General features: G+C 40.8%; 1 protein-coding gene across 1 annotated transcript in view; it reads right to left on the bottom strand.

The window, feature by feature from the left end:
- LOC128425959 (phospholipid phosphatase-related protein type 5) overlaps positions 1-17,853 on the bottom strand; it is a 132,800-nt gene that overhangs the window by 28,559 nt on the left and 86,388 nt on the right. Inside the window, exons 4-5 of the mRNA XM_053412794.1 lie at positions 15,187-15,437; positions 3,327-3,503 (exon numbers count right to left, since the gene is read on the bottom strand). Of these exons, the coding sequence (XP_053268769.1) occupies positions 3,327-3,503; positions 15,187-15,437 (428 nt within the window). The remainder of the gene's footprint in view (positions 1-3,326; positions 3,504-15,186; positions 15,438-17,853) is intronic.

Genomic DNA, 17,853 nt, shown 5'->3' with positions numbered 1-17,853 from the left:
GTATTTCCATTGATTTTTGGTGAATATTTGAAACTATTAATTGCATCCTCATTCGCTATAATGCAAAATTTCAACAAATAATGACCCGTAGTAAGTAAAAGCCAACCATTGGCAAGTACTAGAGCATAAAGATTGAAAAAATGAAGTTTTATTGATTTTTGGTGAATATTTGAAACCATTAATTGCATCCTCATTCGCTATAATGCAAAATTTCAACAAATAATGACCCGTAGTAAGTAAAAGCCAACCATTGGCAAGTACTACATCAATCAGAATGAAAAAATGTAGTTTTATTGATTTTTGGTGAATATTTGAAACTATTAATTACATCCTCATTCGCTATAATGCACAATTTCAACAAATAATGACCCGTAGTAAGTAAAAGCCCAGCATTTGCAAGTACTACAGCAATCAGAATGCGAAAATGTATTTCCATTGATTTTTGGTGAATATTTGAAACTATTAACTGCATCCTCATTCGCTATAATGCAGAATTTCAACAAATAATGACCCGTAGTAAGTACAAGCCAACCATTGGCAAGTACTACAGCAATCAGATTGAAAAAAATTAGTTTTATTGATTTTTGGTGAATATTTGAAACGATTAATTACATCCTGTTCCACCATTATGCAAAATATCAACAAATAATGACCCGTTGTAAGTAAAAGCCAACCATTGGCAAGTTATACAGCAATCAGAATGAAAAAATTTACTTTTATTGATTTTTGGTGAATATTTTAGCTATTAATTTCATCCTGTTCCACCATTATGCAAAATATCAACAAATAATGACCCGTAGTAAGTAAAAGCCCACCATTGGCAAGTACTACAGCAATCAGAATGAGAAAATATGTTTCAAGTGATTTCTGGTGATTTCTTTCCTGAAACAATTCCATGGAAACGTTTATGCCACCAGTCTGTGGGGTGTAATTTGTAGACGGTCCCTAAAACAGACAGCAGCCAGGACGTTGATTTAAGAGCTTTTCTCGCACAGATATCGATAGGAGCAACATGTCACTGTGATTTTTGTTGATACGGTGTCCTATGCTGTCCTCAACAAACTACAGCCGTAATGAAATGCAATTGGGTTGATTAAGCTGATTGCGGGGTAAATGAAAACCGAATATCCAGCGAATATCAAACCTGCGGCTGACTTTTACCCGCTCAAACTTCAGGTTGCGCATTGAAACTCACCAAACAACGTTTAATGTCATCAGGGTTCATTCACATTTTGACCAATGAATTTCCATGACTTTTCCATGACTTTTCAATAACTTTAAACGAAATTTCCATGACCGAACATTTTCTGAAATCTCGGTGTATACTCGAAAAAGTGACAATGTAGCATTCAAACTAACAATGAGAATTCCAAGGCATACAGTATACCTTAAATGACACAAACCAAAGTAGCCTGCTTATATTTTGAGCGTATTTCTTTAAAAGCAGATGAATTATTTAAAACTCAGCGTAAATGAACTAGGGATGGGCATGCGATTAAATTGTCTTAATCGATCGTCGGGAGAATTAACGATAGATTTTCGATTAATCATTAATATTTTAATGTTAAAATTCACTATTTATAGGCTATATTAAAATGCAGTGAAAATAGGAAAAACACCGCGTGTTTCCTCATTGAGGTCTTTATTACAAGATGAACAACTCTTGTAGTTAAACGGGATCAGTTCAATGGTTACACTTGAAAATATGCGCTGCTGTACTCTTAAGCCCCGATGAGAGAGCAGCAGCTAGCCCCTGAGAGCTAGCTCGATTTGACGGTTCTCGACCTCTCAGTCCGGTTGTTGTCACGCCCTCACTCCCGGAAACCCTCACCCAGACCCGGGTCTGTCCGGGTTTCCCTCTGCGTGGACTGACGGTCTGTGTGCAGACATGAAGTCGAGTGAGCAGTGGAGGCTAGCTTCGGGCTGCTTCCTCCAGCTGCTAACATCCTCGCTGTGCTGCGTTCAGGACAACTCGTATATTCCGACCTCCTTCCACATAGCGAACATGTAATAGTTTTCATTCATGAAAAAATAATGTCATCGACGAAATTCTTAATGATCAATTCATCGATCGTCGATTAATTATGCCCATCCCTAAAATAAACGACATGAAAATATGAATATAACAAATTTCCATGACTTTTCCAAAACTTTTGGGGGATTATTTTTTTCCATAACTTTTCCAGGCCTGGAAAAACACATTTTAAAATTCCATGACTTTTCCAGGTTTTCCATGACCGTACGAACCCTGTGTCATGCTGTCTCCGAGCCAGAGTGTGTTATCTTCAGCTAGCGCTAGTAGCACCTTGCTAGCACCTCCAGTAGAGCTTGGGAGAGCGAGCTGCGATGGCAGCAACACACCGTTCTCGCTGACATTCAAAGGAAAGCTGTCTGTAATGACTTGTATGAATTGTGAGTAGGCTTCCTATAAAGACGCCGTACAACAAGCAGCTCAAAACATTATTATCTACATATGGCTCAACTGCTACTGATTTCCTGTGTTGTTATGGAATATATGAGAGATTCATATTCATCACAGATCTTAAAGTTGCCAATTACTGATGTTACATTAGATTACAGGGACAATTCGAATTTTTTTTTCTAATTATTATCCACAAATACGACTTGGTGTTGTTTTGTTAATTTAAGCACCAGTATTTTTAAGGGAAAACTCTTTTAACATTGCCTCTTTATCAGTTACTAGTAATACAGAGTTGGGTTAAAGACATTGAACATGTCTGATAAGGCTCTGAGAAGAGTTGTGAAGGTTTTGTTTTGTAATGTCTACCACTAGGCGTTACTGCTGCTGCCCCAGTGGAACATGAAGAAGTACATTGGTCCAGTCCAATGAAAATATTTTTGTTATTCAAACATTTTATCTTTGATTTTGGAATCGAAACGGGGAACCGATAACAACCGGAATCGATAAACACAATCAGAATCGAAATCAATAAAATGTAAAAGATAGCCAACCCTAATAGATTCTCCCTCTGATTTGTTACTTGTTTTTGTCAGTTGCTGAACATAGGAATCATTTATTTATTCTACACAAATGCAATCCTCTAATTGGGGGGACTGTAGGATGATATACATTCAATTTGACAAAGAAAGGTTAGCAAAACCATGACTTTGCTACCCCTAATTGAATAATGGTAATTTGCTCCACTTGCTCTATGATTATTAGGTTAAATCATTTGCCAGCTACCATGTCAGAATTTGTATTGAAACAGTGTTATAATTAAGATACCATCAACCCAGCAACTGATGATGTCTCATATGTCTATATCACACCATCACTGCTCAATGTTTGTGGATGTGAGGCTCACCAGGAATGCAGCAATGGCTGTGCCGATGATAAAGCCAGCGATGACGTCCGACCAGTGGTTGCGGTATTCAGCCACGCGGTTCAGCCCGGTGAGGAAAGCCAGACACATGAGCCCGAGAGACAGCACCGGTTTGGCTAGGCGAGTGCCCTTCGCCTGCACCGTACAGGTCACGTACATCTGCAAGGAAAGAGAGAAGCAGGGATTACATCACCTTAATGGTTTTAACATTCACCAGTGTGTCAGGAGCAAAGGTGGAGTCAGCATAGTGCTCTTTCAGAACATCTCCGAAGGAGGCGGATGGATGCGCTAACAAACCATGAAACTTTGACATAGGTATTTTCTTTAAACCATGACATCTATTATTTATAAACCTTAACTAGTTTTTGAACCTAAATTATTCAAATAAACAGCTATTTTAGGAGCAGATGTTTAATAAAGTAGTTAAGATCCCACAAAAAGTAACAGTTTAATGCTTTCTGAGGAGATAATGTATGTTGGGAAATGGTTTTGGAGAAGGGGGGGGTTGCTATCGTAAGGCGTTACTCTTTTGGTCAACCACCATTTTGTTTAGTAATTTGTGTTATTACATTACATGTCATTTGGCTGACGCTTTTGTCCAAAGCGACTTACAATTATTACACTCAACATTTATGAGGGGCCATTTAGGGGTTCAGTATCTTGCCAAGGACACTTCGGCATGCAGATGGGGAAGAGTGGGATTTGAACCAGCAACCTTCTTGTTGAAGAACCACCACTCTACCACCTAGGCCACACCGCCCATATGTAATACTTTATTATGTTCATAATAAAAGTTTTCTTTCACAAATGTTCTGTCATTAATGTTGCATAAGTGAATTTTGCCAACCGTTACACTGTTAAGAACTCCATAACCTTCACCGTTCATTATATAATCTTTAATTGTAAATATTGAGATTTCTAATCAAACTAGATCTGAATGAGACTGATCTTAATCAATAAATTAGCTATCTTTTCCCTTCTTTGAAAGGTGGTGCCCAGCGAGAACTTTAACCAACTAAAGTTATGATCTAATATTCATATTTTAAATATTAATGTTTTATATTTTATTTTGATAACCAAATTTATTGAGCACCATTCGATAGTAACACTTTTTAAGCACTATTGCACAACATGTATAAGGTTTTCTTGTGATAAATATATGTCAGTGTACAGACTGAGACATATTTATGAAAATAAAAGCTTCCCTACACTCATAGTGTTCCTCTGAAAGCAGAATGCGGAAAATCAACTTTTTTTTTACTTTGACTTTCAAAATTATCCTGAATTTACTTCCTTAGCATCTAATGTTTTATTAAAAACTCTAGTGAAATGCCACCAGACAGCTGCGTCTGTTTGTAAATATGAGCCGATATGTTAAGTCTCTCCTCAGGGCATCTTTCTAGTTTCTTCCCTATATTTACAGAAGTGCTGGCAGATCTGCCACTGGAAGTACAGAATGAAAAAACCTCTGAGGGTGACAAAAACTAAATAACAAGAACGAAACAGATGGAGAGTAATAGACAGACTGAATACAGATGAGTAGAGGAGAAAGAAAGAAAGAAGGAAAGAAGACGTTGCCTAAAGGGAGACAGAGACAATAAATAAGTTAAGTGAGGTTAAGAAAAGCAGAAAAAAGGTGAGAAGGAGGAGGTGAAAGTACAAAGCAGCTAAGAGAAGGGCAGGATAACTGGAGAGAGAGAATTAGAGTAATTGTAAGAGAGAGCAGAGAGCAGGGCAAAAGGGAAAAAAGGAAAGATAAGTCAACTTCCCCTAATCGTAACTAAGTAGTGTGAGGGCAAATATTGATTTTGTATTTTGGACAAAGATACACTGGTCACTGACACTGTGACCGAACTATCTGTTCTTTCTCTTTTAGCAAAGCATTTTTTTTTATCTCATCCTGACTGTTTAACAGGTCATACCGGCTGTGGGTGACTAATAAACATTCATGGCAAAAGACCATTTGTGAGGGAAGAAGCTCCACTCTGTATCACCACTGTCCAGCCATAGTGAACTAAGATTTTCTGTGGATCCGACACACTGAGGGGTCTTCTGTTCTAGATAACTTCAATGTCCAGATTTTTTTTTTCCAGAAATTGGTATCTGGAAGGGAAAATTATATCACAACCTCTCTACTAGTGAAAAATTAGTCCGAAGTAGGAGGTTCCACCCATTATGAAAGGACATCCTTTCATAATCATAAAAAGTGTAAATTTAGAGTCTCTATGTGACTTTTCTATATTGTCTGTCTAACTCAGTCTATCCCTGGTGTCCTTAAATTATTTTTACAACACCGGCAAAAATCGTTTTACTGATCTTCTTCTTGTACTTCTTCCAACGTGCGTGTAGTTGAGTTCTGTTGACAACAACTATGCGTCGCTTTACATACGTCACATACTATGTTGCTCTGATTGGTTTTAGGTCTATCCATTTGAGCGAAGAGGCATTTTTTTTCCTGGTTCGGTTGAAACACGTCCCATAATCACACTCATATTCGCTGCTTCGGCGCTGGTCAGGAACAGAAAGTAAACAATAATTGCTCCTCTCTCTATGATCTCCACCGATGGAGTTTTCTGGCCAGGTGGAAATAAGGCTGTTACATCAGTTCCCTCTTTTCAACTAATGTTTCAGTTAAGTGGCTCGCACACACAAACCACAAAATGTGAGATGCAGGACACCATAGTTAGGTATCGTAGTTTTTTCAAATCTGACGGTTAAGAAACTGTGACGTTAGGAGACCGCGGTAAAATCGGTTAATCCTGACATCCCTTCTTGCAATTGCATTTTTAAAATATATTTACATGCCAGTAATAATATGTTTAAGATTTGAGAACCATTGTTGTCAGGACAAATACTCACAGTTATGTACCTCTACCTCACTATAAAAAAATACACTAAAGACTGGCAAGGGACTTTAATAATTAACAGAATCACACAACATGGATGTGATTTGTAGGGACTCTGCACTGAAAACTCACAGGATAGAGAAGAGGAAAGAAAATGAAGGGGACAGAGAGGATAGGGCGATGATTGTAGGGTAAAGAGAGGACAAAATAGGAGGAGGAGGGGGGAGTCCACATCTGGTTTTATCTCATCCCTAATAAAGAGAGAGAGAGAGAGAGAGAGAGAGAGAGAGCCTGCAAGCATCATCCTCCTGCTCCTGCTATTTCCTTCTCCTCCTCTGACCATCTGGGCCTCAGTTGAGCTGCTGTAAATAATATATCCTCATCATAAACACAACCAGAAAGCATGCCTGAAATCGCTTAATTATTTATCATTATCATTGTATAAACCAAAATGAGTCCGTCGATGCAGCTGCGTGGCCTTCCGCGGTTGCAGTCGCAGGACTATAATTCAGCCTTTACTCCAAAAAAGATTCTTTCATTTTACTGAACGAGATTCAAAGAACTGTGTCGGTAAAATGGACCGAACTTCCCATCACTAACTAGGGCTGCTCGATTACCGGTAATCGAAATTTAATCGTGATAACGATTATTGGGTCAAACGATCTCCAAACTACTATAATTGAGTTGAAACGATTATTTGGCAATTTTTTCGAAAGAGAAGCGAATGCGCAATTCAGTCCTTCCCCCAAGCATTCAGCGCAGCCCAGCTGTCTGGCACTCACTCTCAAGCAGCTGTAAAGTGGTGACCGGCGGTATTTAAAAAACAGCGCGAGTGGAAAATGGCGTAGCAAAGTTCTCATGTATGGGAACACTTCGGACACTTTGAAATCAGTGTCGTTTCTACATTAGGGGCACGTGGGGCACTGCGTTGTGCAGAAAGCTCGATACATCTGTACTTTGTGGCAAAATATATTTTATTTTATTTTATATGCAAAGTAGCGTGAATGTGTGTGAATAAACTTGACTCACAAGCATTATAGTCTTGTTTTAGAGTAATTTGATTTGTGTGTGTTTCTGTCTGTGTGCTTGCTCTGTGAAATGCTTCTCTCTTGCTGTCCGTCTCTGCTCTGGGGGCCACACCCCAGGACTGTTGCCATGGAAACACCAATGAGCGTGAACCACACAGGCCAAAGTTAACATTGGGAGATTGGGCACTTTCAGATGTGCCCCCCGAAATCTGTCTAGCATCTCGACTCGAATAATGCGAAACGCGACTCCAGCTCCTAGGCTGTTGCCTGCTCAGCTTCACATGAGCTAACAGGCTAACAGTCTCTTGTTAGTTTAGCTCCGCTAGCCTGCAGGCGATGCTAACGGGACTGTACGGAGTTATTGACCCGACATGAACCAACATGATCCGGTTCAGCCAGCGGGGAAAAGCATGTGTCTGTCTAATCTTTTTAATTAGTTGTAATCATTTAACTTTAATGCTGTATTATAGGGAACATCTTTGTGTCACGCTGAGCGCTAAAGGATGTGAATTGTATTTGAAATAGGACTTCTGCTCCCTGCTGGCACTCAAAATGCAGCCCATAGTATATCTTACTGGTATTTATAGGCCTACTGCTTATAATAATCAGCTACCTCTATTTTTTTTACGGTGACATGACGTCATACAAAATTGCCCCATCAGAAATTTCAGGCTAAAATTGCCACTGCTTGAAATGAACCGGCTGTCTCACAGCTCTCCAAGAACAGGACACATTTTGGCGAGGCTCCCTTGTGCCGGTGTCACTACCCGCCAGCGGCTCTTCAGCCCTGCAGCCTCCTTCGGGGTGACCCCTCGTCCTGTAGCGAAGGAGCATGAAGAGGAGAAGCCGGGGGACTACACGCAGAACCCACCGGCAGTGGGTTAATAAGAGTCACTAAATAAAATAGCTTACAACAGCAAAAATTAAATAACCGAGCAGACTTGGTGCGTGAGAGTCACCTGTTGCGATAAACCCGTATTTTAAGTATGACTTCTGGTATTGTCTGTTAAAAGGACCTTTTTTTTGTCTTGGAGGTCGTAGGCTCTTCTTCTGGCTCCTCAATTGGCCTTTTCCCCTTTGCAAAGAAGCTCGCCAAAGATGTTGCTACGTCGGAGAAAATCCGGTAGTTTTTCAAAATAAAACACCTGTTGGGACATGGATTTTATGCAAACCACAGGCCTCCTTTCAGTCAAACTTGAAACAAAAAGGCTGCATGTGCTGGAGTGGACTCAATCCCCCAAGATGCCACAGGTTCCATTGATGTTAGAAAGTCAAGGAACTCAGTCTCCCAGAGGATGTAACAGGATGCTGCATGTCCTGGGGTCTGGGCAATGTCACACAAAGGTGTCAAGAACCACCAGGGTCAACTCCTATTGGTCACTCTGGTCCAAGACCTGTGAGGTCACCGGGGCCAATATAAGGAGAGGTCTCCCCAAAATGTTCCTCTTTTCCATCCACCCACCGAGGACAGCAGGGCTTTCCAGCCGTTTCTCCTGCATTGCTGAGGAGAGGGCCTGGCTGCCCCAGCCTAATCTTCTCTTCCCACCAACTACCGGAGGTCAAAGGTGCAGCTCCCAGCTCATCTTCTCAAGGAAATCTCCTCGCCCTTCAAGCTCTACAAAACTCCTCGTAGCGACGCGATGTCCTGCAGGAGAACTTCAACCAGCATCTGAGCACACGGCTCGACAGAATCGCGAATGCAGAACTCTACCACCACAAAGCCAGGAGACATCACAGAATTGCAAACTGAACAGCAACTTCTTTTCCTCTTTTCCTCGGACTGGTAACATAATCTTGGCTTAATAATTATACATGCTAAGCAAGACTGTTTACTCAATTCTGTGTGTTTACAAGTTTGATATATGCTGTGATGTTGTAGGTATAAGTTAAATGAAGGTTAATGCTAGTTAGGCTCGCCACAGGCTTTGTCCCTGACTCTATCAATATCTGATTAACATCCACACAGACACGCCTAGCATCTCACCTAGTTAAACCTTCCCCCTCAGCCATAAAGCAACGGCCATAAAGCAACCACAGAAGAAGGGGGGGGCTCTTATTTTAGGGATTTTTTTTAAAGCATGCTAATTTACATTCACACACACACTCACACACCTCCTTGTTAGTTAGTTTGATTGTTTAGTAATTAGGGCTTTTATACTTTGTTATGTTAATAATAAATGTTCTTCTTTCACAAATGTTCTGTCATTAATATTGCATAAGTGAATTTTGCCAACCGTAACACTGTTAAGAACTCCATAACCTTCATTGTTCATTATATAATCTTTAATGGTAAAATATTGAGATTTCTAATTGAACTAGATCTAAATGAGACTGATCTTAATCAATAAATTGGCTATCTTTTCCCTTCTATGAAGGGTGGTGCCCCGCGAGAACTTTAACCAATTAAAGTTATGATTTAATATTAATATTTTAAATATTAATGTTTTATATTTTATTTTGATAACCAAATTTATTGAGTGCATAAAGGTACACCATTTTATGGTAACACTTTTTAAGCACTATTGCACAACAGACCTTTCAGACTCTAATAATCAATACAACGGAAATTATATAAATTATTTATTCTTTCTGTGCGGCCTGGTAACAAATGCCTCATGGCCCGGTGGTGGGGGACCACTGCTGTAAGGTCTATGCTTAAAATGGTCCTCACAAAGATCTAAGTACAGAACACACACACACACACACACACACACACATATACACAGTCCCGCTGCCAGATATATTCATTGAAACACCATGTGGATAATCCTTCTTTTTACAATAGTTCCCAACAAATCTGAATAAAGGTCTCATAGAAGTGGACTCAAACATGAGCAGACACATATCACACAGCCTTAACCTCCACTGGTGAGCAATTTTTTGAACAATAACTATGTGATACATGCATCCTAATATCACATCTAGCCTTGTTGTAGGATTGAGATCTGAACCCCGGAGTATTTGGAGCTTGTTAGGTGTGACGGTGCGCACGGCGACCGTCACGGCAGTAATATACTGCCCCGTTTACACGTGTAATTATTATAAATGTTAAATGTATGTGTTTGTGACGGTCCGCACGGCGACCGTCACGGCAGTAATACACTGCCCCATTTACACGTGTAATCATTACAAATTTTAACTGTATGTGTTGCATGTCTGTTGTCCGGGTCCGTATACTGTGTTTATGTTTGTAATGTGTCCATTTTTCATCCAAACCTCCGTGCATAGTGCAAAAGCTTCCTTCAACCATTACACTGCTACAGTTTAAATACCTTTGTACCCGTCGGTTTTCTGTTAAAATCACCACGCCATACAATGTCTTGTGTTATAAATGTTCCGTTTATTTAGTTTAAAATCTCACATTATTCCATATTACACAGCGTTGGTTTTACCGTGGTTTCGCGTCGCGTCTCTGTTTGTTTGTGTGGAAAGCGAGCAACAGGCGATGCGGAAGTAAATAGGCGATCGACTTCCGAGTTAGCCGGAAGTGAACCCACGGAGTGTTTTATTTTGTTTATGCTGTTATATTATGAGTTGGCTATGCCTTCTTGGAGCAATGGTGTGGTAAATATGTTGCCAGGTATTTTTCCAGCCATAAGAAATTTGTGGGATAAGCTTCGGGGATTGCCAAACATGTGTCTGTAAAGGAAGGTAAAGTACAGATTTCCAGGCAGTACAGGCTTGGAAGGGATGGCTGGTCCAGTTTGACGGTGCACAAAGCGTGTAGGGGTTGCACAAAGTGTGTAGGTGTTGATCTGTTAGCAGTACATTTAGTTGGTCAAGGGTCCATAGATGTAGTCACATCTGTCATATTAAAGTGATATTCTTTATAATATCATAATGACAAAATCTGCCTAGCGATTTTCATCAGTTGAAGAATATAATTTTGTGCATGTGTGTGTACTTTAGTGTGTGTGCATGTTGTATGTTGATCTTCTCAGTAGTCTATGGTTTACCTGTGTGGATACACTGTACTCTACAGGTACTGGCAGCACCCTATGAGATGTTAGATCTGTTTTATAGTGGTCAGTGTGTGTCTGTGGCCTTTGCCTTTCAGAATATATTCTGTGCATGTCTCTGCTCTGCGGTCATGATTCACATTATTCTCACAACTGTCAGAGCTGACAGTTGTGAGCTGGTCATACTGTGTGTGTATTTGTGTGTGTGGTGTGTGGGGTGTCAGTGTGTGTGTGTGTGTGTGTGTGTATGTGTGTTCACCCTTCCTTCCACAGGTCAAGGTGATCTCCCTGTGAAGCTTGTGGCTTGTATTTGCTCTCACCCACTATCAATGTAATACTTTGATGCACAGAAATACCACAACTAGTTGACCTCTGTTACACACACACACACACACACACACACACACTAATAGTATATGTTTCTCGATTGGACCTCATTTCACCTGAGACTACTCTGGTCAACCTAATTTGTCTTATCAGCCTTTGCCGCGTCGCAGGAAGCGTGCTCGAACCTATATTTCCTATTTAATGTCAGACATTAGCAGCTGTTGGCATGGTCCCTATATCAGAGGCTTGTCAGCTAAATGGAGCAGCTCGTTCTCCGCTCAGCCATCAATCAATCTTTGCATCTTGCCAAGTTCAAATGGCGTCCTGGGGGGGTGGGCAGCTGAGCTGTGGAACCAGTTGGGGCTGCTGTGTTAATATACTTAGGCTGATATAAAGAGAGATTTCACGCAGAGCTTTTTACAGTTAATTTTGACACAGATCTCTTAGCAAGATATAACGTTGTTTTTTAAAAAGAAGCCATTCAGAGAGGTAAAACTCTGACATGTTGGATGTACGCATTTATTGTAGCCTTATACCGCACCCATAACTATCAATAACATAAATTTATAGCATTCATGTTAGCAGGGAGTCAACAAAAAATAAGCGGAGTTCAGCCAGAGATAGACTGATACATGTATGTTATTGTGTTTTTTGTTCTAAATGATGAACAAGGCATTGAGAATATTGTAGATATTGTACATCTTAAAGAAAATGTTTTTTGCTTTAGCAAGAATTTAACTTTATTTTACAACTGCATGTGCTTTACTTTGTGAGGTTTAAAGTGGATGTAGGGATACATGTGCACTTTGTTATTGCTATTCAATATCTTTATGTAGAATTTTATAATAAGCAAAAACACTGCGTGAGCCAGGGCTGCTGTTTAGCTTGTGATGCTGGAGCACACATTTTGGAACTTTGCTCATGATATTTCACCAGCACGGAGTTTGTTTATGTAACGCTGTGAATATAAACTTTCTTGCAGATGCTTGAAAATGCATTCACGACTGTCTCATCTTGCCTGGTGTGCACATGATGATATGTTTCTGGCTCATTTTTAATAATAAAAGGAAAAGCTGAATAGTGATAGCAGCATACAGACAAAATCTGAGAGGCCTTCAAAAAAAGATTATGTTAAGAGATGATGTCATAGAGCAGCAGTGCTAGCTCTGAGTAGAAATACCATGGTAACAAACTAACTAGAGCCGGGGACAACAAAACAAGCTTAGACCATCACAGCTGGATTGAACGCCTAATGTGAAACATGTTCCTCTCACACACACACACACACACACACACACACACACACACACACACACACACGCGTACACACACGTACACACACGTTTTGGGGAATGCTGACATGTTTGTCTTTTAAGATCAATATTAAAATAAAGTATCTATATATCTATCTAAATATGGCTGCTTGGACTAGGCTGTTTGCTTGGCCTGTGCTGATGCTGGTTGCAGCCTTCTTTCTGTAACTGTAAAGGTGACCTGCAGTAATTGAGCCGCAGCAAGTAAAGTGCACATAACCATGAAACTGCTGCTGCAGTTCATCTGTTAATTGGTGAAGCTCGACAGATACTCCAACTGGAAAATCCGTTGTCATGCTGTTGTCATCACATACGTTGATGAGTCCCAGTCACTGCTGCAACAGAGTGCTGTTCACCTGTTTATTCAAAGTTTACTAACATTGAACACACTCACCTGTCCAAATCGCACTTAAGTCGACACTCAACTTCCTGTGTGAAGCCATTAAGGTTAACAGTTCTTGAGATATGCAGGCCAGAGATAAACACATAACCAGAAAGACAAACAAATATTTCTGAAATTATTAGATCTATTTATTGTCATTTTAGGAATGGGGTAAAAACGCTGATGTCAGTCTGTCTGTCTTAAATGTGCTGCGAAATGTGCTGCAAAACTTAACTGTCATGCAGGGTCATTGTTTTGGCCCCGATGATTTATACCTGCTCTTGGTGAAGTTAGAACATGACACAACCTTACAGCCTCCATTCAGGCCAAAATCTTCTAATAAGCAATCTTCTAATTTTGAGTCTCCACATTACTGCTACATTCCCATTTGAATGGAGTAATTACAACCTCATTTCGATAAATCCTCGGGTTCAGCAAATGTACGTTCCTGGAATTGCTGTTAGGACCGATTACCCCTCTCCGAGTTCGAAGAGGGGTAATCTTCATCTTCTTTGTCCATATGTGCCTCTCTCTGAGTGTGTGTGTGTGTGTGTCATTGCTCTGTGTGTATGCGATTCTATGTGTGCAAACTGCATGTATGCCCTCAATGCAGAGCTTACACACACAATGGCCTTTGCTAAATGACCTAGATAACGGAAGCAATCTGCTCCCCCCATCATGCAGGGAGTCACTGATTCAAATTCAAAGCAATAAGACCATAGGCAAGAATAAAGAGCCTTTCTGGAAATGTTTGATTTGTGTGCTTTCAGAAGATATCTGCTGCTGCTCTGCTCTCTGCGTGATCAAACTTACAAGCATGATGGATTTTTGGTCAAAGTGTGATGTGAACAGTTAGTTAAAATTCCACAAAGGACTCTCGAGTCTCTGCAGAGAACATCTGAAGATCTGGATGGATCTACAAGTCCACTCCTTCTGGTTCAGAAGTTCTTCCATTTCCAAATTATTGAGGCCACTGGGCTCCTGGGTGGGGATGCCATGTTGTGAAAATTGTCCCACTGGATAATAAAGTCATGACAACGCTGGTATTAATTATCACACCAGACAAGAAAAGTTTTGACTCACTTTGATCTGTAACGTAAGATTTGGATGCAGGCAACCTCAATTGAAGGTTTGTTTGTGTGTGTGTGAATTAGAATGTTACCTCCAACTTCATTTGACAGAATTTGAAGATTGACTGATTAAGGATAGCAGGGTTTTTTTGGGGCAAATAGAAGTTTCTGTGATTATCTTTGACGTGTTTCACAAATTTGACTTTTTATTTTATGTGTTGCCGTTAACGCGGGTACATGAAAATGAACCAAATAGGTTTATGCCTACAAAAACATCAAGCAGACAGTGGGGCTGGTGGGCATGTTATGTAACTAGTGTGTGTCTGAACACTGTGTAACACTGCTAACACTGGCTCCCGTGGCAACCCCAATCCTCGGAACACTCAAACTCTAGAAACAGAGTCATACCCATGATCTGCACCACACGTTTACACCTGAGGCTTACAGGCAGCACCTTGGAGTTCATGGCTTAGTTTTTGTCAATGCAGCGTGAATGTTAGGGCTTTAAATACAGGCATAGAGGTCCATCTCACAATAAGGGGGGATATTTGGGAAAAAAAAGAGAAGAAAACTGAGAATATGGGTATTTTTCAATTAAGTGGCACGTACTTCTACAAAGCAACAAACTTGTATTTGGAAGGAATTGATATTTTAACCAGCAGGTACCTAAAATGGGAACAGTTATTCTTTAGTAGTAAAAAATGCTCATCTTTTAAGGTATAGTTCCGAGATTGTTACTCTCATATTCCCTACCTTCTAGTTACCTTGTACCTACAAGTACAGTATATATGTGTGGTCCAAAGGTATGGGAGAAACGATGAACCCATAATGTTTTGGTTTTCAACAAATCACTGTGAGTAAGATTTCCTTTATTCGAACCTACAGTATATATGTAGAAGAAGAGCAGAGTCACTTACAGCCAGGTAGAGTGCAGCGTACACACTGAGCGCGGCCTCCTTGGATGGGAAGGTTTTACGGGCTCGTAGGATGTCGTCCTGGTTTCCTGTGCAGGCCTCCTGGTGGCTGATGTAGCGCATAGCCTGCTGGCAGCCCAGTGCTGTGTAGTTTGGCTTACAGATCGTCAGGAAGTAGGGGGCGAGGTTGCCTGTCACTACCTGGCCTGCATTGACAAAGATGTCAACGGTGAAGAGGCCAAAGGTGTAGACTCCTGAGAAAAAAAGAAGATGCTAAGAGGATCGACTCATGTGTTCCCATCAAAAGGTGAATTATTGTTTTATTATGAATTAAAAAAAAAGGAGCTGTGTTAGCTGTCCCAACACTAGAATCTTCCACTGTCTATAATCCCACATATATTTCACATTCTCTCAATGAAAGGGTTCTTTTTTCATTTGCCTCAACAGCCCTTAATATTGATGGTCAACTGAGAAACTTTGAGTCTATTTATAATGTCTGTTAGAACTAAAAGTGTTTCCTTAGCGCTTGTGTTGTGCTGCCATTATGGAAATAAGTCCTCAGTCCAAAGCATTTACTGACAACACTACTGTGGAAAGTGAGCAAGGGCCGAAATTATCTGTCAACAACAGACTGCTGCCACATACCACAAAAAAAACACAAAAAGACAGTTTGAAAATGCCCATCAAATAATTTTATACACTTTCAAGAGTATATGACAGCTACAATAATTTTACCCATGCAGCATCTATTGAAAACAAGTTGCAAATGAAACTTAACACTTATAAGCACAATTACCCCAAAAATATGAACCAGGACTTGAAATGGAGCTTTTTGAACAATTCATAATTATAAGACATCAAAAGTTTGCCTGCTTGTCTACAAGGAACTTCCACAAGCTACAACCTCTGTTGAAGTCCTTCCCTTTTATGACAAAAAAGCTCTTTCTCACAATCTCAATGCTAAAAATATGTTGTGTGTTTGTGTGTCAGCTAGACTGTGTCTCCTTTAATCAATTTCTCTGTCAATTTAAAAAGAATATCAGGAACTATGCAATGTCGTCATTTTTTGACTTCATTCTTTATGATGTCACTTATCAGATCATATGATGGAAAATAATTTTGTATCAATATAATTCGCTTTATTACTTGAGAAAATATGAGGGGGAGTGTGTTTTTCGGGCCATATATTTGTTCTTGATATTTAAACAATGAGTTAATCATGTGGAGGTTCCCTCTATTACCATCCACCCAACCATTTTGTATACCACTTATCTGTTTAGGGTCGCAGGGGGGCAGGAGCCGATTCCAGCTGAACTTGGACAACTTTCCAAATGGCTAGGACTTAGGATCGAATTATAGTCCTGCGACTGCAACCGCGGAAGGCCACGCAGTTGCATCGACGGACTCGTTTTGGTTTGAGGCCGAATTAAGGCCGATATATGCCTTTTGATTTATAGTTCTACGAGCCTTTTTGTTGTGAAAACAATTCACCGCCAGAACAGTAGTTGGCGCAATGGAAGTCGAGCTTAGAGAAGCCTACCTCATGAGGTATATAGAAGAAGTCCACGCTGGTTTATTTACGTCCTCCCGGCTCCTCACACACAGTGAGCGATGGCAACTAACAGAAAAAGGCTGTTTATGACGCAACAGTTTTTGCTGAAATAAAGTGACACCCAGCGGGTCATAATGCTTATGTTATCGTGTCTTAGCGCAGCTGTACCCGGTCTTGTTTCCAAACTGTGTTGCTAATTCAACAGCTGCAACAGCTTGAAGCTACACGGAGGCAGCTAGCTTCCCCCCAGCTTCCACACACAGTCAGCACGGACACCCGATACTAACTACTACCAAGTGTTTGCTTCTAACCTGACGGTGTTTGAGAAACAGTGTCATGACAGCCGTGGGATTAAAGTCAGCGGGTTTTTGCGCTGTTCCTATCGCAGTTAGCATGGTGGCTAGCCCGCTAGCCCCGTTATGAAAGTTCGTTATAACCGTATGTGACCGTACACACATGCCGTAAGTGCTCTAACCAGCCACCGTCAGCCGGCCAACGCCGCTGGCTTAACACACTTGTCACATTAATCATAGAGTCGTAGTTGTGATTTAGGTTTATTGTGATTCAGAGAATGGAACAGGAAGTTTGAGGTCCCGAAATGCTGGCGTTAGCGGACCAATCAGAGCCAAGGGCTATCCGTGGGCTCTCCGCCATGCCGACGTGTAGTTAAGGCCGATATATGCTTCTCCGAGTCCGTTACAGACTGACGGACGGACGGAGCGGACGGACACTTTTTGATTTATAGTTCTACGAGTCTTTTTGTTGTGAAAACAATTCACCGCCAGAACAGTAGTTGAAGCAACGGAAGTCGAGCTGAGAGAAGCCTACCTCATGAGGTATATAGAAGAAGTCCACGCTGGTTTATTTACGTCCCCCCGGCTCCTCACACACAGTGAACGATGGCAACTAACAGAAAAAGGATGTTGATGACGCGACAGTTTTTGCTGAAATAAAGTGACACCCAGCGGGTCAAAATGCTTATGTTATCATGTCTTAGCGCAGCGGTACCCCGGTCTTGTTTCCAAACTGCGTTGCTAATTCAACAGCTGCAACAGCTTGAAGCTACACAGAGGCAGCTAGCTTCCCCCCCCCAGCTTCCACACACAGTCAGCACGGAC

The sequence above is a fragment of the Pleuronectes platessa genome, chromosome 20 (genome assembly GCF_947347685.1).
Source record: "Pleuronectes platessa chromosome 20, fPlePla1.1, whole genome shotgun sequence".
Lineage (NCBI taxonomy): Eukaryota > Metazoa > Chordata > Actinopteri > Pleuronectiformes > Pleuronectidae > Pleuronectes > Pleuronectes platessa.
This window is presented reverse-complemented; position numbering and strand designations above follow the sequence as displayed.